The sequence below is a fragment of the Chiloscyllium punctatum genome, chromosome 49 (assembly GCF_047496795.1).
Source record: "Chiloscyllium punctatum isolate Juve2018m chromosome 49, sChiPun1.3, whole genome shotgun sequence".
Lineage (NCBI taxonomy): Eukaryota > Metazoa > Chordata > Chondrichthyes > Orectolobiformes > Hemiscylliidae > Chiloscyllium > Chiloscyllium punctatum.
Genome location: NC_092787.1, coordinates 17,481,198 through 17,508,804, shown reverse-complemented (window position 1 = coordinate 17,508,804; position 27,607 = coordinate 17,481,198). Strand labels below are relative to the sequence as shown.

At 38.4% G+C, this 27,607-nt stretch overlaps 1 protein-coding gene across 1 annotated transcript in view; it reads right to left on the bottom strand.

The window, feature by feature from the left end:
• Positions 1 to 27,607, bottom strand: part of LOC140469263 (rap guanine nucleotide exchange factor 1-like) — a 236,966-nt gene that overhangs the window by 94,000 nt on the left and 115,359 nt on the right. The window contains exons 4-9 of the mRNA XM_072565605.1: positions 23,576 to 23,723; positions 20,603 to 20,691; positions 19,112 to 19,264; positions 17,127 to 17,244; positions 15,695 to 15,881; positions 11,934 to 12,443 (exon numbers count right to left, since the gene is read on the bottom strand). Of these exons, the coding sequence (XP_072421706.1) occupies positions 11,934 to 12,443; positions 15,695 to 15,881; positions 17,127 to 17,244; positions 19,112 to 19,264; positions 20,603 to 20,691; positions 23,576 to 23,723 (1,205 nt within the window). The remainder of the gene's footprint in view (positions 1 to 11,933; positions 12,444 to 15,694; positions 15,882 to 17,126; positions 17,245 to 19,111; positions 19,265 to 20,602; positions 20,692 to 23,575; positions 23,724 to 27,607) is intronic.

Sequence of the window (27,607 nt, the reverse complement as noted above, 5' to 3'; positions counted from 1 at the left end):
ATTTTCAAGTAAATTAAATGAGTGTGGGTGCTGGAAAAGCATAGCAGGTCAGGTTTTCCTGCTCCTCGGATGCTGCCTTACAAATAAATTATTCAAAGAGAAAACTGCCTTTTTTTTTGGTTCAACTGTGCACTGTCAATTGGTTCCAAAGTAAATCAAAGTAATGCAACTTGAAACTTGCGTTCATTATATGTTCTAAAACATTCACTCTTTCAAGAAATTTGAAGGATATGTACTGTACAGATAGTGTTTTAGTGGTTAATTTTTAAAAATCTAAAATAATTTATACTCCATCAAACACAAGCTAAACTCCCAAGAGTCAATAACTTCCGGCCCTGGGGAGAATGAACTGTGCTACAGTTGTGATTTTATTGTAATTTTCTTGATGACTCGGTAAAGCACATCATTACCCAGAAAGTGGCTTCATGCTTAAGAATTCACAACCCTCACTGCATGTTCAAGTGAGGTCTTCAGGTACCTTCATACAGTTATTTCAACAACCTGCTTGGACCCATCATTATACATCTCCAAAGCAGATGGAACTTGAACCTGGACCTTCTTGCCCAGAGGCAGGGACACTACTGGTATATCACAAGATATAGATATTCTAAATTAACATGTTCAGACATAAGGCACACCTTTGGAATTTGAACATGGCGCCTTGTGACCCACTGGTAAAGACATTATCATTGTACCACAAGAGTCCTTGTATTCTGGACTACACATCTGATTAGTGACCCCAGTTAATTCATGGATACAAATTCTTGAATGGTGCTCAAAACAAACTAAGTGATAATTGTTTCTTTTTGATGTTCCTCATAACTTACTTTTTGAACCAACATTTGACGACCTGTCCTAATAGCCCAGTTGGCTCAGTACTTTTGTCCAATTTCACTCCTGAAGAATGTTTACTAAATTTAAAGACACAAGTGCCCATATAGAGACTTGCCTTTAACTCAGTATTTACTCCAAATTTGCACAGAGATTATAAAATTGGAGTGGTGAAACACTGCACAAAACAAACAATTTTAAAGTTTTCAAAGTAAACAGAATCTCAAAGTAATTATGTTGCAGAAACGAGGCCATTTGGCCAATTGATTTTGTGCCAGCTCATAATACTCATCAAATAGAGAAAAGAAAGTATGTGTTTGGCTTAGTCAGACAACAATGAGTATTCTCTATTTGATTTTTCTAGTCATTGATCAATTTGAAACAGTATAATCCCTTCCCTACTAATAACTGTGAATGAATTACCTCAGATACTCATTTAAAATTTAATGATATTTCTTCAAAGTATCATGGAAAATAAAAAAAAGTTGTCACTATTTTCAGGTTCATCATGTAAAACCAAAAGCAAAAGGCTCCAGCATCAATTAAGCTAATCTAAGCTGCTAGGGCCAGATAAAATTCATTCAAGGGTATTGAAGAAAGTGTCTGGGGAAATTGCAGAAGCATCAGCCATAATCTTTGTTTTTCCTCGACTCAGGTGATGCCAGAGAATGAGGAAATTGCAAACAATATGCCCTTCCTCAAAAAAGTTTGAAAGGATAAGCCTATAGCTATTACAAACCAGTTCGTTCAACTTCAATTGTGGGCAAACTTCTAGAAACAATAATCTGGGTTAAAATTAACAGTCACATAGACAAGTGGAGGTTAACTACGGAAGGCTGGCGTGATTTTAAGGAAAAATCATGTTTAATTAACTTGGAGTTCTTTAAAAAGAAAGTGCTATGAGGTGGTCCTGATATGGTCTACATGGACTTCCAAAATTATTCCAACACAATGTCACCCAACAGACCTGAGAGAACAGTTATTGCTCATGAAATAAAAGGACAGGAGCAACGTGGATGCAAAATTAGCTGAGTGACAGGAAACAAAGTATGGTTTAACAGATTTTGTTTAGCCTGCAGCAAGGTTCGTAACGGAGCTTCCTGGGGTCAGTATTGGGACCCTTGTTTATCCTGATGTATACTCACAATCTGGATCTTGGAGTGCAGACGACAATGTCAAAACGTGCAGAAAATATGAAACTTAGAAGCATGGTAAGCTGAAGAGAATTATACAAAACTTCAAAAAAGGACATGGACAACATAGTGGATTTTGTGGACTTGTGGCAGATGAGAGAAATGAGGGAGCTACATTTTGATACAAAGAATATGGGAGACACAGTCCAGAGTACAGAATTAAGAGGTGTGTAAGAGCAGAGAAACATGGTGTATATATGCACAAGTCATAAAAGCTGTCAGCACAGGTGGAGAGCACAATGTGTTAGGTTTTATTAATAACAAACAAGAGTATAGAACCTACAAAGGACACTGATTAGACCTCAGCTTAAGTCCTGTGTACAGTTCTAGTTGCCATATTTTTAGAAGGATGCGAACACATCAGAGAAAATGCAAAAATAGTTTACAGTAATGGCTCCAGGGAAGAAATACCAGTTGGAAGACAGGCTGGAGAAGTTGGAACTGTTTTCCTTAGAGAAGGCCAAGAGGAAATTTGATACAGGCTTTCAAAACCATGAGGGGTCTAGACAGAGTAGATAGGGGGAAACTATTCTTGCTTATTAAACAATCAAGAATCAGACAGCACAGATTTAAAAGGGATTTGCAAAAGTAATAAATGCAATGAGAGAGAAACCATTTTTGTACAGCTAGTGGCTTGGGTCTACATGCATTGCCTACTGTGCAATGATGGCAAGTTTAATCAAGGCATTCAAAAAGAAATAATGTGTGGGATGATGGTGATAGTGTATGACAGGATGGCAAAGTCACAATGCTCATTCAGAGAACAGGTGTAGAAAAGAGGACCAAGTGGTCTCCTTCTGCACAGAAACAATTGTTTGATTCTTTCTTGAAAATAAGTTATAAAAATTATTCTTTTGAGACAGTCCTTGTATCAGAGAATATCTTACTTCTAATCTGGTACAATGGATTCTGAGATGATTGCAAAGTTCTCTGCATAGTCTAGCAAATGGTAGGCAGGTGGACTTTGAAAGTTTAGGTAAACTAGTTGTTTCGAGGTTTGTGCACTTTCCTACACCTCAATTTTGCATCCGTATGTCCCTAAAGTCATGATGAGTTTTCCACCTTCCCAAACAGGCTTCTTCATTTTTGTTGGTCACATGCCAAGATTTTCAATTAGTCAGTGCACATGTTTGACCTTTTCAACAATACCTGGGAGGTCATCCTTAAAGTATTTCTGCTATCCATCTGGGAGTCTTTTCTTGAAACTAAGCTCAAAGTAGAGAAGTAGCTTCACAAGTCTAGTCCCACCTAGAAAAGCTGGTTTTGCATAATTAGTGAATAATTCTGGGAATGTTGGCTTAGGAGAACACATAGGAATTAGGAGCAATTCAGCCCCTCTGCCATTTAATACAATAATGGCTAACCTCAACTCCATTTTCCTGCCTGCTTACAGAAACCCTTCAACTTATTGCTAATTAAAAATCAGTCTTTCTTCTCCTTAAATTTACTCAATGTCCTGGCATTCACTGCATTTTGGGGATAATTTCTCATCACTTAATTTCAGTTCATATCCCTTGTCCTAAAACTATGATCTCTCATTATAGATGACCCTATAGGAGGAAATATCGTCATGTCTACTTCATCAATTCCCCTTTCACATTTTATATAGGAAAACAAGAACAGGAATAGACCACTCAACCTCTTGAGCCCTCTTCCCCATTCAATGAGAACATGGCTGACCTGTGGCCTAACTCTACATATCTGCCTTTGGCCCATTTCTCTTAACATCTTAGTTGAACAAAAATTTCTCTCAGATTTAAAAATCAACAACTATACATAGTGGAGCTCTTGTGGCATCGTGGTTGTGTCTCTAGCTTTCAGCCATAAGACCTAGGGCTCAGATGTGTGATATACATGTCTGGACAGTTGACTACAAATACCTTCACTGCCGTTTGTGGAATACAGTTCCAAACATCCACCATCCTTTATACATAAAGGACATTACTATTGGTTCACTTTTCTTGCCACCAGACCTGGAGGATCTTGTGAAGGCATCATTGGTAGCACATCTTCAGTGCTTTCAGATGCTTCCTGCGTTGCCCAAGTCTCCAGAACATATGTCTGATTTGTGAAGAGGTGTTTACTGCACCAAGTAAACCATGACCTTAGCTGCATATTTTAGATCCTGGTCCTCAAACTATTCTTTTCTTCAGTCTGGCAAAGGCTGAGCTGGCACACTGAAGATTATGAATTTCATTATCTATAAAAGCCTTCAGTAAAATGACTGAAGATATGGAAAATATAGATTTATACATTGATCTCACCATTGATCTTAATTGGTGAAGCTATTGTCTTGCTGTTAAGTAGTTGCAAGAGGACTTGAGTTTTCCAGGTGATCAGTTAATTGTGAATTTTCACCTATGCTTCAGAAGAGTTGACAATAACCATAACTCAGTTTCAGTGAACACACACACACAGTCACTTTCATATTGAAGTTTTATGACAGAGGTGGCTGAGTGATTACTAAGGTGTTATCAGGCATTAAAATGGTGTCCTTCAAAATACATATCAAATAATGTAGTTTAATTGTAGCCTTTTAATCACAATGTTAATGGCAAATTAGCCTTAATTTATGGACAATAGTGGACTGATTATTTTGCAAGAGATATTGGATACTACATTCACTGCCAAGAAATGGGCAATTAGATGTAGCGTGCACATTTTGTTCATTAAGATGGAGAGGGACATAGTTCATTCTGAGACTAGGGTCCTGAATCTAAATAAAAGAAACTACACTGTTAGAAGACGCTAGCTAGCTATGGCAAGTTGGGGAATGTTGCTTAAAAGGGATGATGGTGGATTGTCAATGATTTAAAACATTTAATGAGCACATGAAGGAACTGCAAGAATGAACAATTGTTGTTTGGCATAAAAATAAAAATGGGAAAGGTGGCCTGACCAAGGTTAACAAGGGAAATTAGGGATAGTATGAGATCCAAGGAAGAATGTGATTTAATAGACTTCAGAACTTCAAAACCTATTCATGGACTGAATGAATCAATAAAAGATAAGCTATCACAGAGCAACAACTATCTGGAATAAGCTGTTTTCAAACAATTCAAACAATTAGTGAGATTACATAAAACTGCATGATCGCTGGAGCATGCTATTTCAACTTGAAGTCATCTCATTCTTTTCAATTACATTCTCTCGGATACCCAGCCTCCCTGTGAACTGTTCAGTGCTTGATGATGAACATAGTAAATTTTTAGAAAAAAAAAATCTAACTTGTTTCTCTGCAACTTATTAAGCATGATAATCTCCAGAGTCTTGGAAAAACTTCAAATTTTAAACACAAAATGTCCAAAATGTTACTTGCTGCAAACGTTTTCCCCTAACGAATTCAAACTTCAGCTGACATCAGACACCATTCTTCTGCAACTTTAATGCTCTTGGCAGCCAGACTTTCATCTTTAATCCTGACCCAGCAGACGTTCAAGGTTTTACTAAAGAACACAAAGTCTAAAACATTTTATTTATTTGTTACAGTTATCATTGAAACACTAATATATTCAATGCAATGCCTAAAAATGCATTGTCGGGGGAAACAAATGCATTCTGTACAAATGCTTCGAGTCGACAACTACCTTCACTGAAATTAGACAGGTTAATCAAACTAATGAAACTTTAAAAGACTATTACAATATACTTGGAAACACCCAACTTAAAGAGCCATTTGCAAATAGATTCAAACAAACAATCTGGAATTAGCTTTATACTTCTCTTGAACAGAATAGTGTGTTATGACCATCGGTGAACTCATTGAAAAAACCAGGTGATCATTAATAACATAGTACATCATTTTAAAGCAGCACTGGTGATGCTCAAAAGAAAGCTGCAGCCAGGATTCTCTTATATCTGAAGAAACAACCTCAACTATTCACATTGTTTTTAAACACACAAAACTGATTCTCTCTTCAGGATGATTAATTGAACATAGGGAAAGGATTCAGTTAAAGCGATTTCCTTATAAAGGATACCTTAAAATAATATCCAAGTTGCCCTTATTGAAAACGTCAGTAATCTTGCTATTAATTTATATCCATCCAATACTTTCAAGAAAAATTAGCAGTGAATTCTAAAGAAAACAAGAGTTATTTGTCAGCAGGTTAAGAAGAGAATATTTCTTCTAGGATTCAACTTGAACGCAGAGCATATTTAGTTTTCTTATTCACTATTTACTGTCGGTGATATTGACCTGACACACTGTTCCATTCGATCTGATCTAAGATCCTCAAAATGGATGTCTCAGCACTTGCACTCACACTGTTCATCTAAGTTTATGACATAGAAAAGCTACAATAAAATGCAGTTACAGATTTCAGTAGGTGTTCTTTGTAAAGTGAAATAACTCCCCAAGTACCAATATCCCATCAGCAAATTACCCTTTACATGTAGAATCCTTCACACTGAACCAGCTCCCTCAGAGCCAGCTCTGAGAACGCGCAAAGATACCTGACATTCTGGCTCTTATCTGTCAGCCAGTGCTCCCTGATTGGACCAGATTAACAGCCCCAATCAGGGAGCTCATATTCAATGACACCACCTGAACTGACCTCATCACAATCACAATACCCCATCCTCTGAATCCAAAGACATAAGCTGGTTTTTGCTTGGAGCTCCTTCTGGGGCATTTTAGCACCGGGTCAGATTCTCCCAACTCTGCCAGATACAGGCAGCGTGTAACACAGTAGCTGGCCTCTTGTGCTTGGACAGTCAAAGAAATTCATTCTCTTCTTTAGGCAGCAAATGCATCGAGGCAGCAACATCTGCTGGGTACATTAAAATTCTGATGCAACTTCAACACTTGGAGAGGAAGAACTCATGGGTTTCGGAACAGGTTGGAAAGGCTACCGAATGGTCAGGCATTTTTTGCTTCTGCGCTGTTTACAGCTTTTCCTGATAGCCCTGGCCTTGTTTGTTTTACCAAAATGCAATATCTTGCATTTAGTCAAATTAAACACCATCTGCCACTCATCAGCCCACTGACCCAATTGATCAAGATCTCTCTGTAATCTTAGATAAACTCCTTCAATGTCCACTGTATCACCAATTTTGTGTCATCCACAAAGTTACTAATCATTTCTCCTAAATTCTCATTCAAAATAATTTATATTAATGACAAACAAAAGTAGACTCAGTACCGATCCCTGCGGAACATTGCAGGTCACTGGCCTCCAGTCTGAAAAACAATCCTCCACCGCCATAGTCTCCTAATGTCAATCCATTTTGGTATCAAATTGGCAAGCTCTCTCTGCATCTCATGTGATCTAACTTCACCAATTAATTTACCATGTGGAACTTTGTCAAAAGCTTTACTAAAACCCATGTAAACAATTTCTACTGCTCTGCCCAGTGTCTTTTGGGGTACTTCCTCAAAAAAAATTCAATCAAGTTTGAGAGTCAGGATTTCCCTTGCACAAAGCCACGCTGACCATCTTTCATCAGTCCTTGCCTCTCCAAATGCTTGTAAATCTTACGTTTCAGAATCACCTCCAACAATCTGCACACCACTGATACCAGACTCACAGATCTATCATTCCCAGTTTCTCCTTAAATAAAGCCACAACATTAGGCATTCTCCAGTCCTTTACAGCCCACCGCTGAAGTCAGCCTGAAAACATGGACGGCATTGGGGTAAAAACAATGACTGCAGATGCTGGAAACCAGATTCTGGATTAGTGGTGCTGGAAGAGCACAGCAGTTCAGGCAGCATCCAAGGAGTGGACAGCATTGTCTAGTCCTCTAAGTAAGCCTGGCAGGAGTTTGAAATCTGCTATTATTACAAATTTGCATTCCTAAGTTATTGCTGGAACTTCCTGACTCCAAATATGACCAAACATTCCTTCTCTATCTGGGCATATTTAACTCTGCATTAGCCAAAGTCCTGGATGCATATGCTATTGGGCATTCCTCTCCACTGGGCAACCTATGAGCTAATACTACCCCAATGCTGTATGGGAAGGCATCGCCTGTCAATACCAGATACTGCTTAGGATCATAATTTGCCAATACCTTACAGGATGGCAGCTGTTTTGTCACTTCCCTGAATGCTATGGCTTGGCTACATGACAGTTTCCAAGGATAACACTTTTTAAAGAGTTGATGCAAAGATGCCAGTATGGATGCCAGGTTATATATGAATTTTCTGTAATAATTCACATGCCCAAGTTGAGATCAAAGTTCCGATACAGACATGGGAGGTGAGACACCTTTGACTACCCTATCTTCCAACTGGTGGAACCCGGTTATTGTCGACTCTGTAGCCCAAGTTCGCCACTTGGGGTTCCTGAAATACACATTTTTGACTTCTAAAGCATTTGCCCAGCTAGGAGAAACATCTAAAGACTACATCCATGTTCTCTAAGTGCTCCTTATTCGTCTCCCCTACTTTTATCTAGTCATTTAGATAATGAGTGACCTGGGATCGACTTTGTAAAATGTTCTCCATTGTCTGCTGAAAACTTGCACAGACTGACAATACTTGAAATGGCAGTTGCAGAAACTGATACAAACTCTTATGGATATTAATTGTAGCATACTTCTGGGAATCATCTAATCACAATTGCGAGTATGCATGGCTCATGCCTCCCTGCCAACTTTGAATATAAATCTTCGATGAGAAAGACTCCAGATGTGAAAAATAATTTACTGTTTGTTTAATCCCTACAAAGGCTAATGAACCTGTCGGAATTCACATTCTGCAAACTGGACTTGTTTAATGATTCCTTCGCTTTCCAGCCTTCCGACTTCTGCCTCTACTTTTGCAGACAAAGCAAGTGGCACTGGGCAGGCCTTGCAGAATCGTGGAATTGCTTCCTGGTCAACATGCAAGTTGGCCTTTGGTCCTGTGATAATCCGTAGACCTTCCTGAAAAACGTCCAGGTATTTAATTAGGACTTCACTCAGACAGCCATTTTGTAATCAAAAAATGTTGCGCCAATTTAGGTGAATCTTTCTCAACCAATTTTGCCTCATCAAGCTTTTTCTACAATCAAATCAGTCATAACTGAATCAGCTGCCTGTCATAAGTGCTGGAGTCCAGGATTTTGATACAGCAAACCCAGTTATCAACCTCCATTAGAATTGGGTGACCATTTAAAACAGACATTTATTTTAACTGGTTCGGATTTGGATTTTGCTAAGCAAAATAACTGTTCCAAGCTATATATAGGAGGACTTTCCAGGGTGCACACTGTTCTGAATAGCAGTCTATGAGCTCTCTTACTAAATTTAGGTCCAGTGGGACATTTTTTGCTGTCAAGTCCACATACCAGCAGCAACTACAGTGGCTTGCTGGGCTGGATCCTGAAGAAAATTTTAACTGTTGGGCTGAAGCTTGGCTTGGTTTTGGGGTTTTGCTGTGGGCTGACCTAGAGTTCCTCTGTTCAGGATATGTTCTGAGTGGGGCTTTGCAATTGCCTTTACTCGAGTGGTGTTCCCTAAGCTCAGTCAGCCGAGGAGAGTGTCCACTTCCATTGGAATACTTTGCAACATATATGCTCCATTTACCACATTTTCCAACAATAAAGCCAGTTGGACAGTTGGAGTGCTTGTGTTAAGTCTGCTTGGCTTCAACTAGGTGCTTTTACATGGTTATATTACTAACCCCAGTCTCATCACCACTGAAATAACTCCACAGACCAATATCCCGTCACAAAGTCATCCTTTATTTACTCATGAGAGTCTTTTACATTGATCCAACTCCCTCAGAGTCAGTTCTCAGTGAACAGAACCTGTCACTCCTGTTTATAGCTGTCAGCCAGGGCTCCCTGATTAAGGCTGTTCATCTGCTTAAATCAGGGAACTCATTCGATGAGGTCCACGTCACTGACTTTGTTACAATCATTACACGTATGATCCTTTTAAATCATAAAAATAATTTATAAACATGGGATATGTCTAATGGGAACATGGTTTTCAGTTATAAAACCGCAATATACTTTGATTTCCCTGCGATTCTCTGCTTTCCTTCCATCTTTCATAATGTCCTGAAAACCTACTTCAACAATGCTTAAAATCAACTCCCTCCCAGTTTCTTCTCATATATGGAAGTGTTATTTATGAAGCACTGCAATATGCACTATTCTTTGTTTTCCAAAGTAAAATGTTTTAAGAAGATTCGGCAAAGCCAACAACAGTGTAAACTAGGAGACAGTGAGGTCTACAGATGCTGGAGATCAGAGTTGAGAGTGTGTTGCTGGAAAAACACAGGTCAGGCAGCATCTGAGCAGCAGGAAAATCAATGTTTTGGACCAGAGCCCTTCATCAGAGCTCTGGCCTGAAACGTTGATTTTCCTACTCCTCAGATGCTGCCTGACCTGTGCTTTTTCAGCAACATACTCTCAACAGTGTAAACTGAATAGTGTCAACAGTCTACTCACTCCAAGTCATTGCTTAGGCTGGTAAAGGCAATGCTGCACATCACCATAGGAGTTAAACTGAAAAATTTTGAAAATAAAGAATGATTGCAATGGAAGGAATTGATCAGAATTTTATAACTTCAACTGGAATAGATAGGATAAATGCAGATAGGATGTTCCTGATGACTGGGGAGTCCAGAACTAGGCGTCACAGTCTCAGGATACAGGGTAGGCCATTTTAAACGGAGAGGAAGAGAAATGTCTTCACCCAGCAGTGAGCCAGTGGAATTTTCTGCCAGAGAAAACAGTTTAAATTAAAACATTAGGTGGTTTTGAGTAAGAGTTAGATATAGATCTTAGGGCCAAAGTGTTCCAAGGGCATGGGTTGAAAGTAGGAAAGGGCACTGAGTTGGATGATCAGCCACGATCATGTTGAATGCTGGAGCAAGCTTGAAGAGCTTTCTCCTACTCCTATTTTCTACGTTTCTAATTCCATAAGAAAAGTGAAGTTGCTGAAATAACAAAAAGCAGCCCAGATAGGTCTTTTATTTAAAAAAAAACACACGACTCCTTTCACAAACTCAAACAATGGATAATTTGTGCAGAAAGCAGATATTATAATTTTTAATGCACGCTGATGTTTGGAAGGTACAGATCTGTGACTACTCTGCACTTGGTGTTTAAACAAAAATGATCAGGCAGAAATGAGTGTTATAACTTGGGACACATGCCCAAGCTACTTTACATATGGTCTTCAGGAATTGGTTCCAATTTTAAAGGTTATCCCGTTAAATGCCATAATTAATTCACCAATATTTTCACTGCTGCAGCCAACTATAGCTATTATAATCTTAACGTGGAGAATTTCAATCAATTAGCAGTAATTTTTGAATAAAAGATAGCCTTGCTATGCTGCTCGACAAGCTGCAAAAACATAGTAACATGATTTCTGTCAGCTTGTATTATACTACTGTTACTATTGTGACATCGAAAATTAATATTCAATGCCTTCACGAAACCTTTCATACTCTATGGACTCAAACAATGAAAAACCTCAGAATATAGCGGTAGACTTTATCCTTTCAAATGGGGCTCATATTTGTAACTATTATTTTTAGCTTTATAACTCGACATCCTTCAAATGATGTGGAGATGCCGGTGTTGGGCTGGGGTGGACAAATTAAAAATCACAACACCAGGTTATAGTCCAACAGGTTTATTTGAAAGTACTAGCTCCCTGACAAAGGAGCAGTGCTCCGAAAGCTTGAACTTTCAAATAAATCTGTTGGACTACAATCTAGTGTTGTGTCATCCTTCAAGTGGTGGTAGCAATATTGACAGAAATTTGATGAGAATCACAAAGGATGAACTCATTAAAGCATCTTGTCTCCTCGGACCAAAGTAAGATCTTGAAGCCAGGGGTATAATGAACATTACCCTGTACACCACAAACTTAATATTGCATATTCTGTTAATAAAACATATTTATTTTGTTAAAAATAATAAAATCACATTTTTTCACATGGTTATAAAGTTGAATACTCACTATTCCTTTTCTTCTTCTCTGGGAGTGGAGGTGGCTTCTCTGGTACTCCTGCTGATTCTGAAACATCAATGTTTGGAAATCCCACTGAAATTGATAACATCCCTTGTGGCCTTGGTGACACTACAGCAAAAGGAGGATGCTGAATTGCTGGTACAGCAGAATTCTGCATTTCCTCCTCAGAGATATTATCATATTGTGATGGAAACCGCTCGTACGAGACTCTATATGCGGAACTATCTGATGAGGTAGCACTCCGACGCTTCTTTTCTGGCAACGCTGGTGGCATCTGCAAAGGTTGAACATCAGTTTGTGGTATCTGCCTCCAAGCTGGCACTGTTTGTGAAGTACAAAGTGGTGAAGTAAATGTCTGCCCAGGAAGAGGTGAACTGGATTCTACTGCTGATTCGGGAAGTGGGCTTAGTGTGCCAGAAAGTTGCAGGGGAATCTGATCAACAGTTGAAAGGTCCTGATGCAGGAAATCATAATCGGGATCATAGCTTTCTGGATTATCTGAGGGGTAGAAAGAGTATTTTAAGTGAAATGCAGCCAGTCACACATCTCATCCTTAAACACAACAACATTTATTACACATAAGTAAATAACTGATTAGCAATAATGTTAATTAAAAATAGAAAGCAATTCATCAGTTCAAACAAACTGAACCACTGATTTCCAGCATAGGTTACCCTCACATCCAAACATTTCACCTATTCAAATTCATTTCTTATATTCTTGGACAGAAAATGCACTGTAACCCAAAATGAAGTAGTACATAGATTATACCTCATACTTAAATATTGTGGATTTACTGATCAAATATGGACCAACACTGACCAAGAAACAAACCCAGTAATCAGACATTTTCAAAGTGCACAAACACCTCAATTATTATTCAGTAGTGAATGTGCCTGTATTCTAGTCAGGGTTATTGTACTTTTGTACTTGTTTTACGAATTACTAGTTAATAGACTACAAGAACATGTCGCATGGCTGCTCAGTGGTTAGCACTGCTGCCTCACAGTGCTAGGAACCCAGGTTCAAATCCACCCTCAGACGAGTGTGTGCGCATGTTTTTGTGCGCACGCATGCGTGTTTGTGTGCTAAGAACAGGCAGCTAAGAACAGCATGGGCCCTGGAAGAATATCGGAAGAGTAGGACAAGTCTTAAATGAGGAATCAAGCGGGCTAAAAGGGGTCATAAAATAGCTTTAGCAAGCATAATTAAGGAGAATTCCAAAGCATTTTATTCTTATAAAAGCAGCAAGCAGATAACTAGAGAACGGATTGGTCCACTAAAGGATAATGAAGGAAAGCTGTGTGTCGAACCTGAGAGAATGGGTGAGATGAATAGTCTGGATCATGTTGACATAAGTAGGGAAGATGTGTTGGGTAGGCTAGAGGTTAAGGTGGACAAATCCCCAGGACCAGATGGGATCTATCCCAGGTTGCTGAGGGAGGCGGGAGAGGAAATAGCTGGAGCCCTGACAGATATCTTTGTGGCATCCTTAAATACAGATGAGATGCCAGAGGACATGGAGGTTGCTCATGTTGCCCCACTGTATAAGTAGGGCAATAGGGATATTTCGGGTGACTACAGACCAGTGAGCCTGACATCAGTGGTGGGAAAGTTGCTGGAGAAGGTACTGAGGGATAGGATCTATTTATATTTAGAAAAGGGCTTATCAGAGATAGGCAGCATGGTGTTGTGCAGGGGAGATTGTGCCTTACCAACTTAACAGAGTTCTTTGAGGAAGTGACCAAGTTGATAGATGAAGGAAGGGCTGTTGATGTCATATACGTGGGCTTTAGTAAGGCGTTTGATAAGGTTCCTCATGGTAAACTAATAGAGAACGTGAAGTCACATGGTGTGCAGGGTGTTCTAGCTAGGTGGATAAAGAACTGGTTGAGCAACAGGAAACAGTAGTAGTTGAAGGGAGTTTCTCGAAATGAAGAAAAGTGACCAATGGTGTTCCATAGGGGTCAGAGTTGGGGCCACTGTTATTTATGATATACATAAATGATCTGGAAGAGGGCACTGTTGGTATGATCATCAAGTTTGCAGATGACACACAGATTGGTGGAGTAGCAGGAAGCAAAAGGGACTGTCAAAGATTACAGGAGGATATAGATAGACTGGAGAATTGGGAGGAAAACTGGCAGATGGAGTTCAATCCAGACAAATGTAAGGTGATGCATTTAGGCAAGTCTAATTCTAGAGTGAATTATACAATGAACAGAAGTGCCTTGGGAAAAGTTGATGGGCAGAGAGATCTGGCAGTGCAGGTCCATTGTACCCTGAAGGTTGCTGCACAGGTGGATAGTGTGGTCAAGAAGGCATATATAGTATGCTGGCCTTCATTGGACAGGATAGTGAGTATAAGAGCTGGCAAGTCATGATAAAATTGTACAAGGCATTGGTTCGGCCGCATTTAGAATACGGTGTACACATTAGTTGCCACATTACCAAAAGGATGTGGACGCTTTGGAGAGGGTGCAGAGAAGGTTTACGAGCAGGTTGCCTGGTATGGAAGGTGCTAGCTATGAAGAGAGGTTGAGTAGGTTAGGTTTGTTTTCGTTAGAAAAAAGGAGATTATGGGGGGGGGGGGGGAGAAGGAGGAAAGAGAGCCTGATTGAGGTTTACAAAATCATGAAGGGTATAGGCAGGGTGGATAGAGACTAGCTTTTTCCCAGGGTGAAGGATTCAATAACGAGAGGTCATGCTTTCGAGGTGAGGGGTGAAAAGTTTAAGGGGGATATACGCAACAAATACTTCACACAGAGGGTAGTGGGCGTCTGGAACACATTGCTAGCAGAGGTGGTAGAGGCAGGCACAGTAGATTCATTTAAGATGTGTCTGGACAGATGCATGAGTAGGTGGGGAGCAGAGGGATACAGATGCTTTGAACTATAGGGACAGGCTGAACAGGCTGGGGCTGTTTTCCCTGGAGTGTCAGAGGCTGAGGGGTGACCTTATAGAGGTTTACAAAATTATGAGGGGCATAGAAAGGATAAATAGACAAAGTCTTTTCACTGGGATCGGGGAGTCCAGAACTAGAGGGCATAGGTTTAGGGTGAGAGGGGAAAGATATAAAAGAGACCTAAGGGGCAACTTTTTCACGCAGAGGGTGGTACGTGTATGGAATGAGCTGCCAGAGGAAGTGGTGGAGGCTGGTACAATTGCAATATTTAAGAGGCATTTGGATGGGTACATGAATAGGAAGGGTTTGGAGGGATATGGGTCGGGTGCTGGCAGGTGGGACTAGATTGGGTTTGGATATCTGGTCAGCATGGACAGGTTGGACCGAAGGGTCTGTTTCCATGCTGTACATTTATATGACTCTAAATGGGCGACAGGTTTAGACAGTAGATTTGGATCAGATCAGGCTTGGAGGGCCAAAGGGCCTGTTACTGGGCTGTAAATTTTCTTTGTTGTTTGTTCTTCTTTGTAAATCCAACTCCTTTGATTACCGACCACTTGTCACTGGAAACAGCTTCTCCTTATCAAAACCAAAATTAAATATCTGTCAAAGGAGTGACAGAGTGGGATGAGGTTACCTTTCAATTTACCTCCAAGAAGTCAATTTGAACAAATGCCAAACACAAACAAATAAGATGACTGGAGTTTGATGCATAGTTTAGGGAATGAAAAGAGCAAGAATAATTCCTTTCAAATGGGAGAAATACATTGAAAAAAAGGTTAAAAGCATGAACTAGCCTGCAAGAGAAAAAAAGTATGGTAACTTTTCAAAAAAAGCATCTTACCAAGTGTTTCACAACTTGTATTCTGCGAACACTGCCCACTATCATTGTCTAACGATGATAGCTGTTCATCAGATTTGCTTAGTTTTCCCATGCTGTTACAAGGAGATACCCTTGGTGATTCACCACTATATGAGTGGCTGCCACCGGATAGCCGCCTTTGCAGATAGCAATCCAATCCATCAAAGTCCTAAATTTAACAAAATACTTATATAAAATATTGACATTGTGATGTTATAGAGTGATGTTATGATGCAAGAGAAATAACTTGCTCTCTAATATTTGCAACATTTACAGATAAAGGATGATTGAACACTGTATTGTAGTTAATAATTTCAAAACTACATTATAAAAGGAAAAGCTTGAGATAAAAACTCCAGAGAATGAATTAATATTTTCTATATCGGTCAATATCTTTTGATTCAAAAACATTGCAACACTTGGAGTGACAGAATAAAATGCAAGACTGTATTAATGGAAGGTTAACAGAACTTTGTGACAGAACCAGAGGTAGGTTCTTATAACAACATTATTGTTGAATAGCAGTTACAGTTAGTTATCACCTAATCTGTTTTCCCAAACTGATACTGGAAGGTATATCTTTGGGATTGTTCTCCTATCATCAGATTAAGACCACCGACACCACTCACCCCAGCTTGTTTGTGCTGATTCTTTTAAAGACTATAAAAATCTCTTGACTGAATAACTTCCTGGGGTAAAGTATTCCATGCTTTATTATAAGGGGATTCTTCGAAGTCTTGTCCCATTATAACAATTTGAATCAATGTCCCCCTCAAAATGGACTCCAACGCAGCAGAAACTCAAGTTTCTTGCTCATCAACAATTTTTAAAAATCTTCTGTTTTCTTTACTTCAGTGAAAAGCAAATTTTATATTTCAAGCCTCTTTAACTAAAAATAACTTTACATGTGCCTGTATGCTTTACAACTTGCACCATCCAGACTATGGATATTAATTAGGACCAATGTAGGACTTACAGCACAACTTTACAGTTATGTTACATTAGTTCCTTCAGGATCAATGATATTGTGAGTTACCAGCATTCGGTAGTTTAAGTGGCTAGAATATTTGTTGTGAAATGCATTTAACATGATCAAGTGCTTTCATTATTGTCCAATGCATCACTAGTGTTAAAAGGAGATGGTCAAGTTTAGTTTTGTTTTTATATTTTTATTTGGAGTCAGGAAATGTGATATTTACTTGTGTTCCTATTCATCTAAAGATTGGGAACATATTGGACATGACCCTGCTTCAACAGAAGAATCAAATATCCTACTGCACATATCCAACATAGTTTATTTCCAGTTGATGGACACAAATGTGACTTTTATTTAGTAATTGCAAACCTTAGTCAATCTATTTATCCTATTGTGCTTATTCCTCTCCCATCCAAACAATGAAAAAGGTTTCCATACCTGTTTGGTATTGGGTAAGCTAGAACCACTGGCAGCTCGACTTATGGGAGATACTACTGCCACTCTTGTTGGGGAGGGTGCAGATGTCCTCTTCTTGGGTGGTAGAGGTGGAACACTACTGTTGCAGGACAAAACACGTAATGATTAAAACTGCAAGATATTCTGGCTTGATAAACAAATCTATGTAGATTTAGCAATAGGACATTTTAAAATGGTTAACTAGAAACAGAAGCATGCTGGTATGACACCAGCAAAAGCATTTTAAGCCACAATTTTAAAAAAATGTTCAAATGCCCATACATTGGTTTTAACTGAACACAACTAACCAATATGCAACAAAATTCCTGTTAAGATTGTACAGATGACCAAAATGCAGAATAGAAAAAGAACCAAATTGGTGACAATCTACTGCAGATATCCAGATCACTTCCACAATCTGACATGCAAAATAACCAGTAATTGTATCACTTCCTATTCAGATGCAACTGGAAACATGTACATATTAAAAACATAATACACTAAAGCCAGACAAGACTCTGTCTTCAAACTATACTTGATCCAAATCCCTTAATTTTCCAAGAGAGCAAAAATCTGAATATGGTCAATAATTCAGCACCTACACACAGTCCAATTCCAAAGATGCACATCCCTCAGTGAAGAAATTTCTCCTCATCTCAGTAATAAATGAGCAGTCTTTACCATGAACTGATGAATAGTTTTAAATTTTACAGACAGGGGAACAACCTCCTAGTGTTAAGCTTATCATGCCTCATCAGAATCTTGCATGTTACAATGAGATCATCTCTATGCTTCTCAACTGTCAATGAAAACATTGAGCCAGCCAGCAGCCAATGCCTAATCCAAGGAACAACTCTGGTGAACCTTCAAGTATGTTATTCTTCAGACAGGGAGACCAAACATGTACACAGTACTCCAGGTGGAATCTCACCAAACCACTGCAAACTCCTTGTAAAGGCCAACATACTATTTAATTGCTCTTTGCATCCACATGCTAACTTTGTAACATACATGTCTTCTCTTGGAACATTAACATATGAAAGTTTAATACCTATTAAAATGAAATACTGTACTTTTCAATTCAGACTGTCAAAGTTAATCATTTATTGTATTGTAAGACATCCTTAACAGATTTCCAGCATATCCCCAACACAGCTGATGCCAGCTAACTAACTGACTTGCAGTTTCCTATTTTCTCTCATTGTCTGTTTTTTGAAGGGCATGGTTGCATTGACCAATTGCCAAACTCAAGGACTGCTGTAGACTCTGGGGAACTTTGGAAAATCATAACCAGTGTATCTATTATCTTTACCACTTTCAGAACCCTCTGGCAAGGACCATCAGCTTTTGGCCCATTATATGTCTTAAAAACTTTTGGTCTGCTAATGAAGTAATAATTTATGTTTCTTGTTCTTACCAGTCTCTCGATTTCTGTGTCTGCAGAAGGCAGACAAAATATTTAGTGTCTATGCCAGTTCCTGATTTGCTATGATAGTTTCTCCTGTACCTAAGAGACCTATGCTTATTTCAGCTACTTCATAAACTTTGAAAAGCTCTTGGAATCCCATTTCTATTTTACTTGCTACTTCATTCTCATTTTAGTTTTCCCTTGTTAAATCAAACTTTGGCCAGCCTTTCTGAATTGCTCCTAATTCTTTGATCACTTTTCTTCATAACAGTTTGCTCCTCTTAACATAATACTACACTCAACTCCCTAGTAAACCACAGATGGACATTTCTTGCCCAACCTTTTGTTTTTTGGTCCAATAGTCACATCACTGCAAAACATACTGCGGGCAATATTGAGATATGTTACTGCAACATCAAGCTAAGCTAGAGAAGCGGCGATTTATAGTGAACGGCATCACTCACTCATTACTATTAAATAAACAATGATTGAAGTTTCTTTAACGATCAACATTTAATTGAAGAAACAAACATAGAGGACTGCCTCTTTAATCCATTACCTGTGGTCCATAATGCGAATGCCAGGCAGTGGTGGTTTTGGTGGGGCACATTCTCCATCCACAGAGTCTGGAATTATTTCCAGTGACCTTGTCATTGGAGTAGTTTTAGTAAGAATTTCCTTCTCCCTGTCAGTCAGTGGAAGCTCTGTTGCACTGCAAGAGTCAAGCACCAGATCAACATAATTAGTTGAAAGCCACCCATTACAGTCTGCAGTCCAATATTTGAGAAATTTGACTTTCAACTAAATTTGAGGTTGAGAGTTTGCATCCCAATGCACTTGAAACAGAACTGAAAGAAATCTGGCAGGCCAACAACAAAACATTCTGATCATAAAACTCACCAATGCTACTCAACACCTAGTCTGGCCTACTCAGGACAAATGCAGATGACACCAAGATGAGTGGGAGAGCAAAATATGCAGAGGACAGTGAAACTCTGCAAAGGGACATAGATACTTTGAGTAGGCAAAGGTCTAGCAGATGGAGAACAATGTTAATAAATCTGGAATCATCCATTTCAGTAGGAACAACAGTAAAAATGATTATTACTTGAATGGTAAGAAATTGCAGCACGCTGCTGTGCAGAGGGACCTAGGTGCCCTTGTGCATGAGTCTCAGAGTTTTGGTCTGCAGGTGCAAAAAAAATTAAGGTGGCAAATGGAATTTTGTCCTTCACTGCTAAACTGATTGAGTTTAAAAGCAAGGAGGTTATGTTGCAGCTGTATAAGGCACCAGTGAGTTTAGAAGAATATGGAGGATCGTACAGAAACGTAAAATTACAAAGGGAATGGAAAAGATAGAAGTAGAGAGGATGTTTCCATTGGCAGGCGAAACTAGGACAAGAGTTAGCGGGAGCAGGTTTAGGACTGAATTGAGGGGGAACTTCTTCACCCAGAGGGTTGTGAATCTGTGGAATTCCCTGCCAAGTGAAGTAGTTGAGGTTTCCTCAGTAAGTGCTTTCAAAGCTCAAATAGATAATTCCTTTCCTGTTCAAAAAAGTTAAGGGTTATAGTGAGAGGGCGGGTAAGTGGAGCTCAGGATATGAAAAGATCAGCCATGATCTTAATGAATGGCAGAACAGGTTTGAAGGGCCACTTGGCCTACGCCTGCTCCTAGTTCTTATGTTCTTATACAAATTGGATTCTCATTCCTGGCTAGTGCAGAATTTAAAGAAAAATACACACCCAATATCAAAAATACTTTGGATATTACTTGTGACATTGATCAGCATTCTTGGCCTTTTCCATTATCTCCAAGATAGCTCTCAAGTGCAGCTTTTTTGAAAGCGTTTTATTGCAATAAGAACTTGCATTTATATTACACTCTTAATTGAAATGAAAATACTTCACTGAAGTGCATGGGTGGGAAACAAAAACGTATTTAATTCCAGCTTCATATACTTCATTCCACTGAAATGAACTTTCTGGTTTCAATGCCGATCAAGCGAATATTTGGTTCATTAGTCATGTTCATACAGGGAAGAATTCTTACCTGTCAGTTTTAGACGTTGGTGGGCTGGGTTTCACAGGCGAGGTAGGGGATGGCTGTTCTTGCTTCTCTATTGTCAGTTTCACAAGCTCCTAAACAAAAGCAACACAGGATAGTAGAACTGATTATTTGATCTAGCAACAATTGGACCTTGAATTGGACAACTTATGTACCTTGAAGATACATTAAAAAAGATATTCAGCAGGAATCAGTCGACACTTGGCTAAAATGCTAAACTCAGGATCATTTGGCTGTTACACTCAGTACAAATGTACATGTGGATTGGAAAAGTAAGAGGAACACAACATGCTGCAATCAGTACTCAATACAATTTAAGGATGCAAGGCCAAAATCCCAACACTGGAAGAAAGAGGGTCATCAAGGAAGTCAACCACAATCATGACTGGCGACTTTGTTTCTCATAAGTATGTTCGATAATATTTTGATCAAATAGATTTCCCAGCAAATACTTATGCAAGACTTGATCATGAACATTTACTATTGCCTTCACAAAGGAGAATATTAAAGGGAATTAATGTGACAATGCTGCTCCTTTAACAAGGTTATGTTATTAAGTTGCAATAGAGTTGACTGGTTTTTCAGATATGTTAGATTCTGTTCTCTTTTGCTGGTGTAACATAAATTCTGTTTTGTTTGAAACTGAGTGGTTGGGCCAGCTGCATCACTTCTGGAATATCCACCTCACACCTGGCTCAAAACAATTAGAAATGTTCAGGTCTTCGCCACCCTCTTGAAATGTTTTGAAGGGTCTGGCCTGTTCTATAACACTAGCATGTATTGTTTGCTGCATTTTTAGAATCTCATTTCTCAAAGCCTGGCAATTGACAAGACTTTCTGCTCCAAATAGGAAATCAGAGTACGTCACACTAGAACTTCTGTCTGCATAATATTATTTTCAGGTATTAATCATGTATCTGCAATTTTCAAATTTTCACTGCACTAAGCAAATACGATTTTACCAAATTTAAGTTTAAAATCAGAACAATTAATTATTGATAGAATAAACATTTCAAATAAAATTTAACAGACCAGATATTGTATAATTGTTGATAGCACAAGTGCAAAACTTCAGCAAGTAATAGAAAACAATCATGCTGAAAATTGGCTGAAATATGCAAGTTGAGTGGGATACTGGGATTTAGCCTACAATTTAATGGCACGAACACCAGGCCATCTTAAACCATAGCTATCAATTCAGAAAAGAATACTTAAATTAAAGGATTTTATCAAAACTGAAGTATTTGTATGTTTAGTGCGGTCTTGTTTATTAAACGTTACTGCACTAGTCATTTTTCATTTTATAATATCAAACTTGCCATAATTGGGATATCAATTGTTTGAGTTGAATTCAATGTTTCTGCAATTAGAAAGGTGAAATTTAAAATAAAGCCAATTCCTAAAAATGCACAATATCCATTCCTAAAGCTTTAAAAATAATTATTCTGAAGTTCCAACTGTCCAGATGAACCACAATGTTGTCACATTTGATTACAAAAGCACGTTCATTTTGTTGGCCGACCAGGATATGGAATTTCTCCATTTAAAAAAAAGTTAGCGCAGAAGCAACAAATTTTGGTTTGTAGTAGCAAACCATCTGCAAAATTAGTTGCTTGTTAGTAATTTATTAAAGCATTAGAACTCAGGATGTAAGTTTGCTCGCTGAGCTGGAAGGTTTGTTTTTCAGACATTTCGTCACCACACTAGGTAACATCATCAGTGAGCCCTCCAGTGAAGCACTGGTGGTATGGCCCACTGTTTGTGTGCACATTTAGGTTTCCTTGGGTTGGTGATGTCATTTCCTGTTCTTCTTCTCAGGGGATGGTAAATCAGATTTAAGTTGGTATGTTTTTTGACAGTTGGAGTGGTTGGAGTGCCATGCTTCTAGGGATTCTCGCGAGTGTCTCTGTTTAGTTTGACCTAGGATGGATGTGTTGCCCCAGTTGAAGTAGTGTCCTTCCTCATCTGATAGACACGCAAGAATCCCGAGAAGCATGGCACTCCAACCAGACATCTGTCAACAAACACATTGACTTCCATCCGATTTACCACCCACTTGAGAAGAACAGGAAGTGACATCACCAACCCAAGGAAACCTAAAAAAAACACACACACAAAAAGCGGGCCATACCACCAGTGCTTCACTGGAGGCTCACCTAGTATGGTGACAAAACGTCTGAAAATGAACCTTCCAGCTTAGCGAGCAAACTTACATCCAGAATTTCAACTTGAGCTACAAATCTTCTCAAAACTTGCCATTAGAACTCAAATTAGTAGGAAGTTAAACTGGAATTCTAATTAACTCATTTGCGGAACAACAGCATTTACTCCTATTAAAATGGTCTTCAATTGGTCAAAATTCATGCAGACGCTCATTTTCTATTGTTGCCACGAAGATTTAGTCAGTTCACTTTGTTGATTACAGTCTATCACATTTTCATAAAGAGAACACATCTAACATGTTGAAAGAAAACAAAATAATTCCCTTGTACCATTTTCCAATTAAGATTATACTGCAAAGTCAGCAAGGGAAAAAAATGTAAACCAAGTGTATAATAGTGCAAAATCTGATTAAATAAGAAACCTTACATTTTTAGAACAGAATTTTTATTTCAAGTCACATCAAACTTGTCTATGGAAGAAAAGGAACTGAGAAGCCTTCTGTGCTGAATTTATTCAATGGCTTTCAATCTTGCTATTGTGGATACTACCAATCTGGACACTATGTGCTTCTCCATTAGGAGAAATGGAGAGTTGAGAATGAACATGACTTTGTGTAGATCAGGAAGTTTGGGAATATTCTGGCCAAGTACTTTAGTGACATGCAGCTGCGAACCGTCGAGGACTGAAAAAACAATTACTCTTTCTTCCACCAGACATCCCATTCCCACAGCTCAAATGAAAGAGAACGTTGAAAAATACAGAACAGCTTTACATGCTCTTAAGGAAAAAAAATACCTTTATTCCATCAAGCACTGCTTTAATCATCGCCATGACCCTTTCCTTGTCCTCTAAATTCACACCTTTTAAGATCACTTGATCAGACCAGCGAATTAGATTGGCCAGGCTCTGGTACACCTGGTTTAAACAGGATGTAATGGCTGAGCTGAAAAAGAGAGAAAAATAATAATTTTATGTCTACTGTATACTGAAGCTCCAATCCTAAGTGATTCAAAAGAGCCAGCTGGCAGATTAGAAAGCAGAGAAAAACTGCAAGAGCTCAAATTCAAAATAAAACCAGGATATGCACATTGGGCCAGTCAGTATCTATGGAGAGAAAAGAAAAATAAACCATAAACAGCTATACAGTCATTTAACAGAAGCAGTTTACGTGCAAGATTGTATACCAGAAGTATGAGCTCTCCACAGGTTTTGACTGGCCTGATGTGCCATTTCCAACTAGGTCACCAATCTGAGCCCTTCACCAACAGCCGTCTGTTGAGAAATTTAAACCAAACACCCGCACAGGAAAGAAGCTTTTTTAATTTTTTTATACAAAAAGAATGAAGCAGCAGACCTACATTTAAGTTATCCTAAGAAAGTGCAGCATAAGCAGCTACACATTCTGTATTATTTCTCCACATTCACCAACTCAGTTGATTAATTCTTCCACAAATATTTAGATTACAGTGCAGCCTTTGCTACACAAAACCTCAACTCCATCCTGTCCCAGCCATACTGATTTCATGTGCCCTATCTAATTGTTGTCCAGATTTTGTATTGTTTTACAATTTCTATCCTATATTCCACTATCTTTTGGAAATCACATCTACTAAAATGTCACAGCTGTTGGTTTTATCGTTTATTCTCCCACAAGACATGGATACCATGGCTGGCCAATATTTACTGTGGGTCCCTAGTCATCTCCTTAAATCCTCCATAAAGTGAGTTATTGCTGCAGGATTCCTAGCCTCTGACCTGCTCTTGGATCCACTGTATTTATATAGCAACCAGTTTAACTTCTGGTCAATGGTAAGAACTAGGGTATTGATAGTGGGGAATACAGTGGTGATAATGTGGCAGTTAGATTGCCTGTTACTGGAGATGGCCATTGTCTGACATCAATATGGCACAAATGTTGCTGGACACTTGTCAGCCAAAGCCTGGAAATTGTTCCAGTTGTCTTGTATTTGAACACAGACTGCTTCAGTGTCTGAAGAATGATGAATGGTAAACATCCCCACTTATAAAGGGAAGAAAGGGAAGGACTCTAGTTACAAGCACAATAACTTAGAGCAGAAATTAAAGGTTCACAGCCCTTCAAGTCAGCTCATTGTTGAATAAAGTCGCAGATTACGGTCTACTTCACCTCCACTTTCTTGTCCTATCCTGAAACACTTGATTCCATATCTGTTCAATAATCAATCAATCAGTCTTGAATACTCTGAATGACTAAACATTCAAATCTTTTGGAGTACAAAATTTCAGATTCAGAATTCTAAGTGAAGACATTTCTCATCTCAGTATGAAATAGATCCCTGATCCTGAGCCTATAATCCCTTGTGCTAAATCCTTCAACCAAGGAATTGCCAGCACTCAAGAACTTTTATTGATGTTGTTAGTTAATTTAGCAAAAATAAACTAAAAGCATCTGGATGCATCAATAATGCAATCACATTGCCCATATAGTTGGTGATCATTAGCCAAGCACAGATAAACTTTCACGCCTCAAATATAGTTTTTAAAATGACCTATTCATACAAAGTAACCACTTTAAACATGTTCAGTGTTACAAGAACCAGTGTTAAACAGAACCTCCTGAATTGGATAGTTTTCCAAAAAATTCAAATGTATGAGCCTACCACAAGTACATCACTTGGTTTCCGCTGGTAAGTGTCCTGTAATTAGCACAACAGAGCATTTATTAATTATTATTTGTTTTACCTAAATTAGGGTTGATGGTATTAGAGAATGGTATATATACAGTGAAATGAGTGATAAAAGTGCAATCAAGTATAGGATTATATGACAAATAAACACTCTATATGAGCCTAATATCATCTTCGTCCAGCAGTTTAAAACCCAATGTTGTGCACTTTCATTCCCACACCAATAGTCCCTTTGGCACATTGAAGTGCTCAATTCAAAGAAATTTGAGGAACATTAAGGTTACACAAGGAAAACACTCGCCAGGATTGCATTGAAATACTATTTCTAGTTGTGAAAGGACAGTTCCCAAGCTTCCACAATCCTTCCCCTTTGCATACTTTAAATGTAATCACACCACAAGCAAACCTCAGACCTTTCAAATGGGAGTTCACAGCTCATAACAGAAATGCACTTGCTTTTAAATAAACAGTTGCAAGTGAATTACATTTCTTTAGACATTTTAAGAATTAAAGAGTTACATTACAGGTCAGCATTACTATTTCCTTTGCAATTTCACTCATCTGTTACAAAAATGAAAGCCAAGTTCTCCAAAAGACCGATTTCGAAAAACGTTTACAAAATCACCTTTTCATTACACCAAAATTGAATAACCAATGCCTGAATAGCAGCACTGTTTTATCGTTGATACTTAGCTGTCTACGCTTGTGATTTTATACATAAGTTAATATCAACACATACTTTATTTAAAAAGCATCCACTTCAAAATTATTATTTTATGTACAAACGTTATCCAACAAAATCCAGAAGAACGGAAAAAAGGTAGAGGAATGCCAAGGGTATGTTTATGGTATGTTACTATATAAGTGGAATAGCTTTTCAAGATACTTTAGAGACATGAATACTGCCACAAACCTGCCTTTCTACAGTAACTATAGTGATGTGCAAAGTCCCCACATGCTTCGGACAAAAACTGACGCCATTTCTAAGACACAACTTGGAGGGTTTCAACGTAGTCTTAAAGGAGATGCCAAGTGCAACCTGTGTTGACGATCACAGGCATATTGCATGCAAGAAAACAAAAGGAACCATAGCTGATGTGATGATGCTATGGGTTTTAAGAGGTGCATTCTGTTGTGGTTTAAGTTAGAAGATAGAGAGGGAGATTGAGCAGAAGCTGCTGAAGCTTTGAAGAGGTTGCAGCTGTTTTTTGCCCCTCTCTATCACAGCTTGAAGCTAGGATTTCTTACTGCTGTTGGGTTGCCTATGAGACAAATCTATTTTCTGAGTTTTGCCAAGGGTATGTTTATGGTATGTTACTATATTGGAACAGTTAATTAGCAATAGTTATTGTATCTATTATTCTGTTAAGTTTTCCAAAAGAGTTAACTTACTAAGTTATTCTTTCTTTTGTTGTATTTTAACTAGTGTTTGAATAAATCGTGTTTTGCTTAACATCAAGTAGTATGACAAGTCAAATTGCGTCTGGAACACAACACTTTACATTTGCCTTTAAGAAAAAAGTTAGGATCTAGGCTACCTTCAAATATTTTGAGGGGGTCTGATGTGGTTCATAACACTGGCAAGAAGAAAGTTACTGTGTGTATCAAAAGCAGCTTAAGGTACAATTATTAGATTGGAATATTTATTTAATATCCCAGTTCACAGCTAAAAATTCTCTGTATAAACTTAGTCAGAAAGAACAATATGTGTAAAGATTATGACACAATTTATAACATAAAAAAATCTAACACCTCTTTAAATCTGTGCAAGATCACCAGAGAATACCTTAAAAATCAAGATCGCTAATTATGTACTCTGATTATAACAGAGGCACCCAGGATGAGTTTGTGATCTTCACAGGATTTTTCAAAAACACCACCACAAAATTCAAGTTTTCATTAACAGAAATATAAAACCCCAGGTTTCTTTTTAATGGAATAGAAGAAATGGGAGCAGGTTTAAGACGTTAATGCAAAGATATCAATAATCCTGAAGAAAGAGTGGTACTATTTCATCTAGCATGTCATGAAGATCAGTACTTTTATCAAACCTTGTGAATATTAATGAAACACTGACTGCAACAACAGCTACAAGCTGAAATATTTTCCTTCACAAAGTCACATTCTGATCTATGACAGTCAAATTTGATCAAGAAATAGG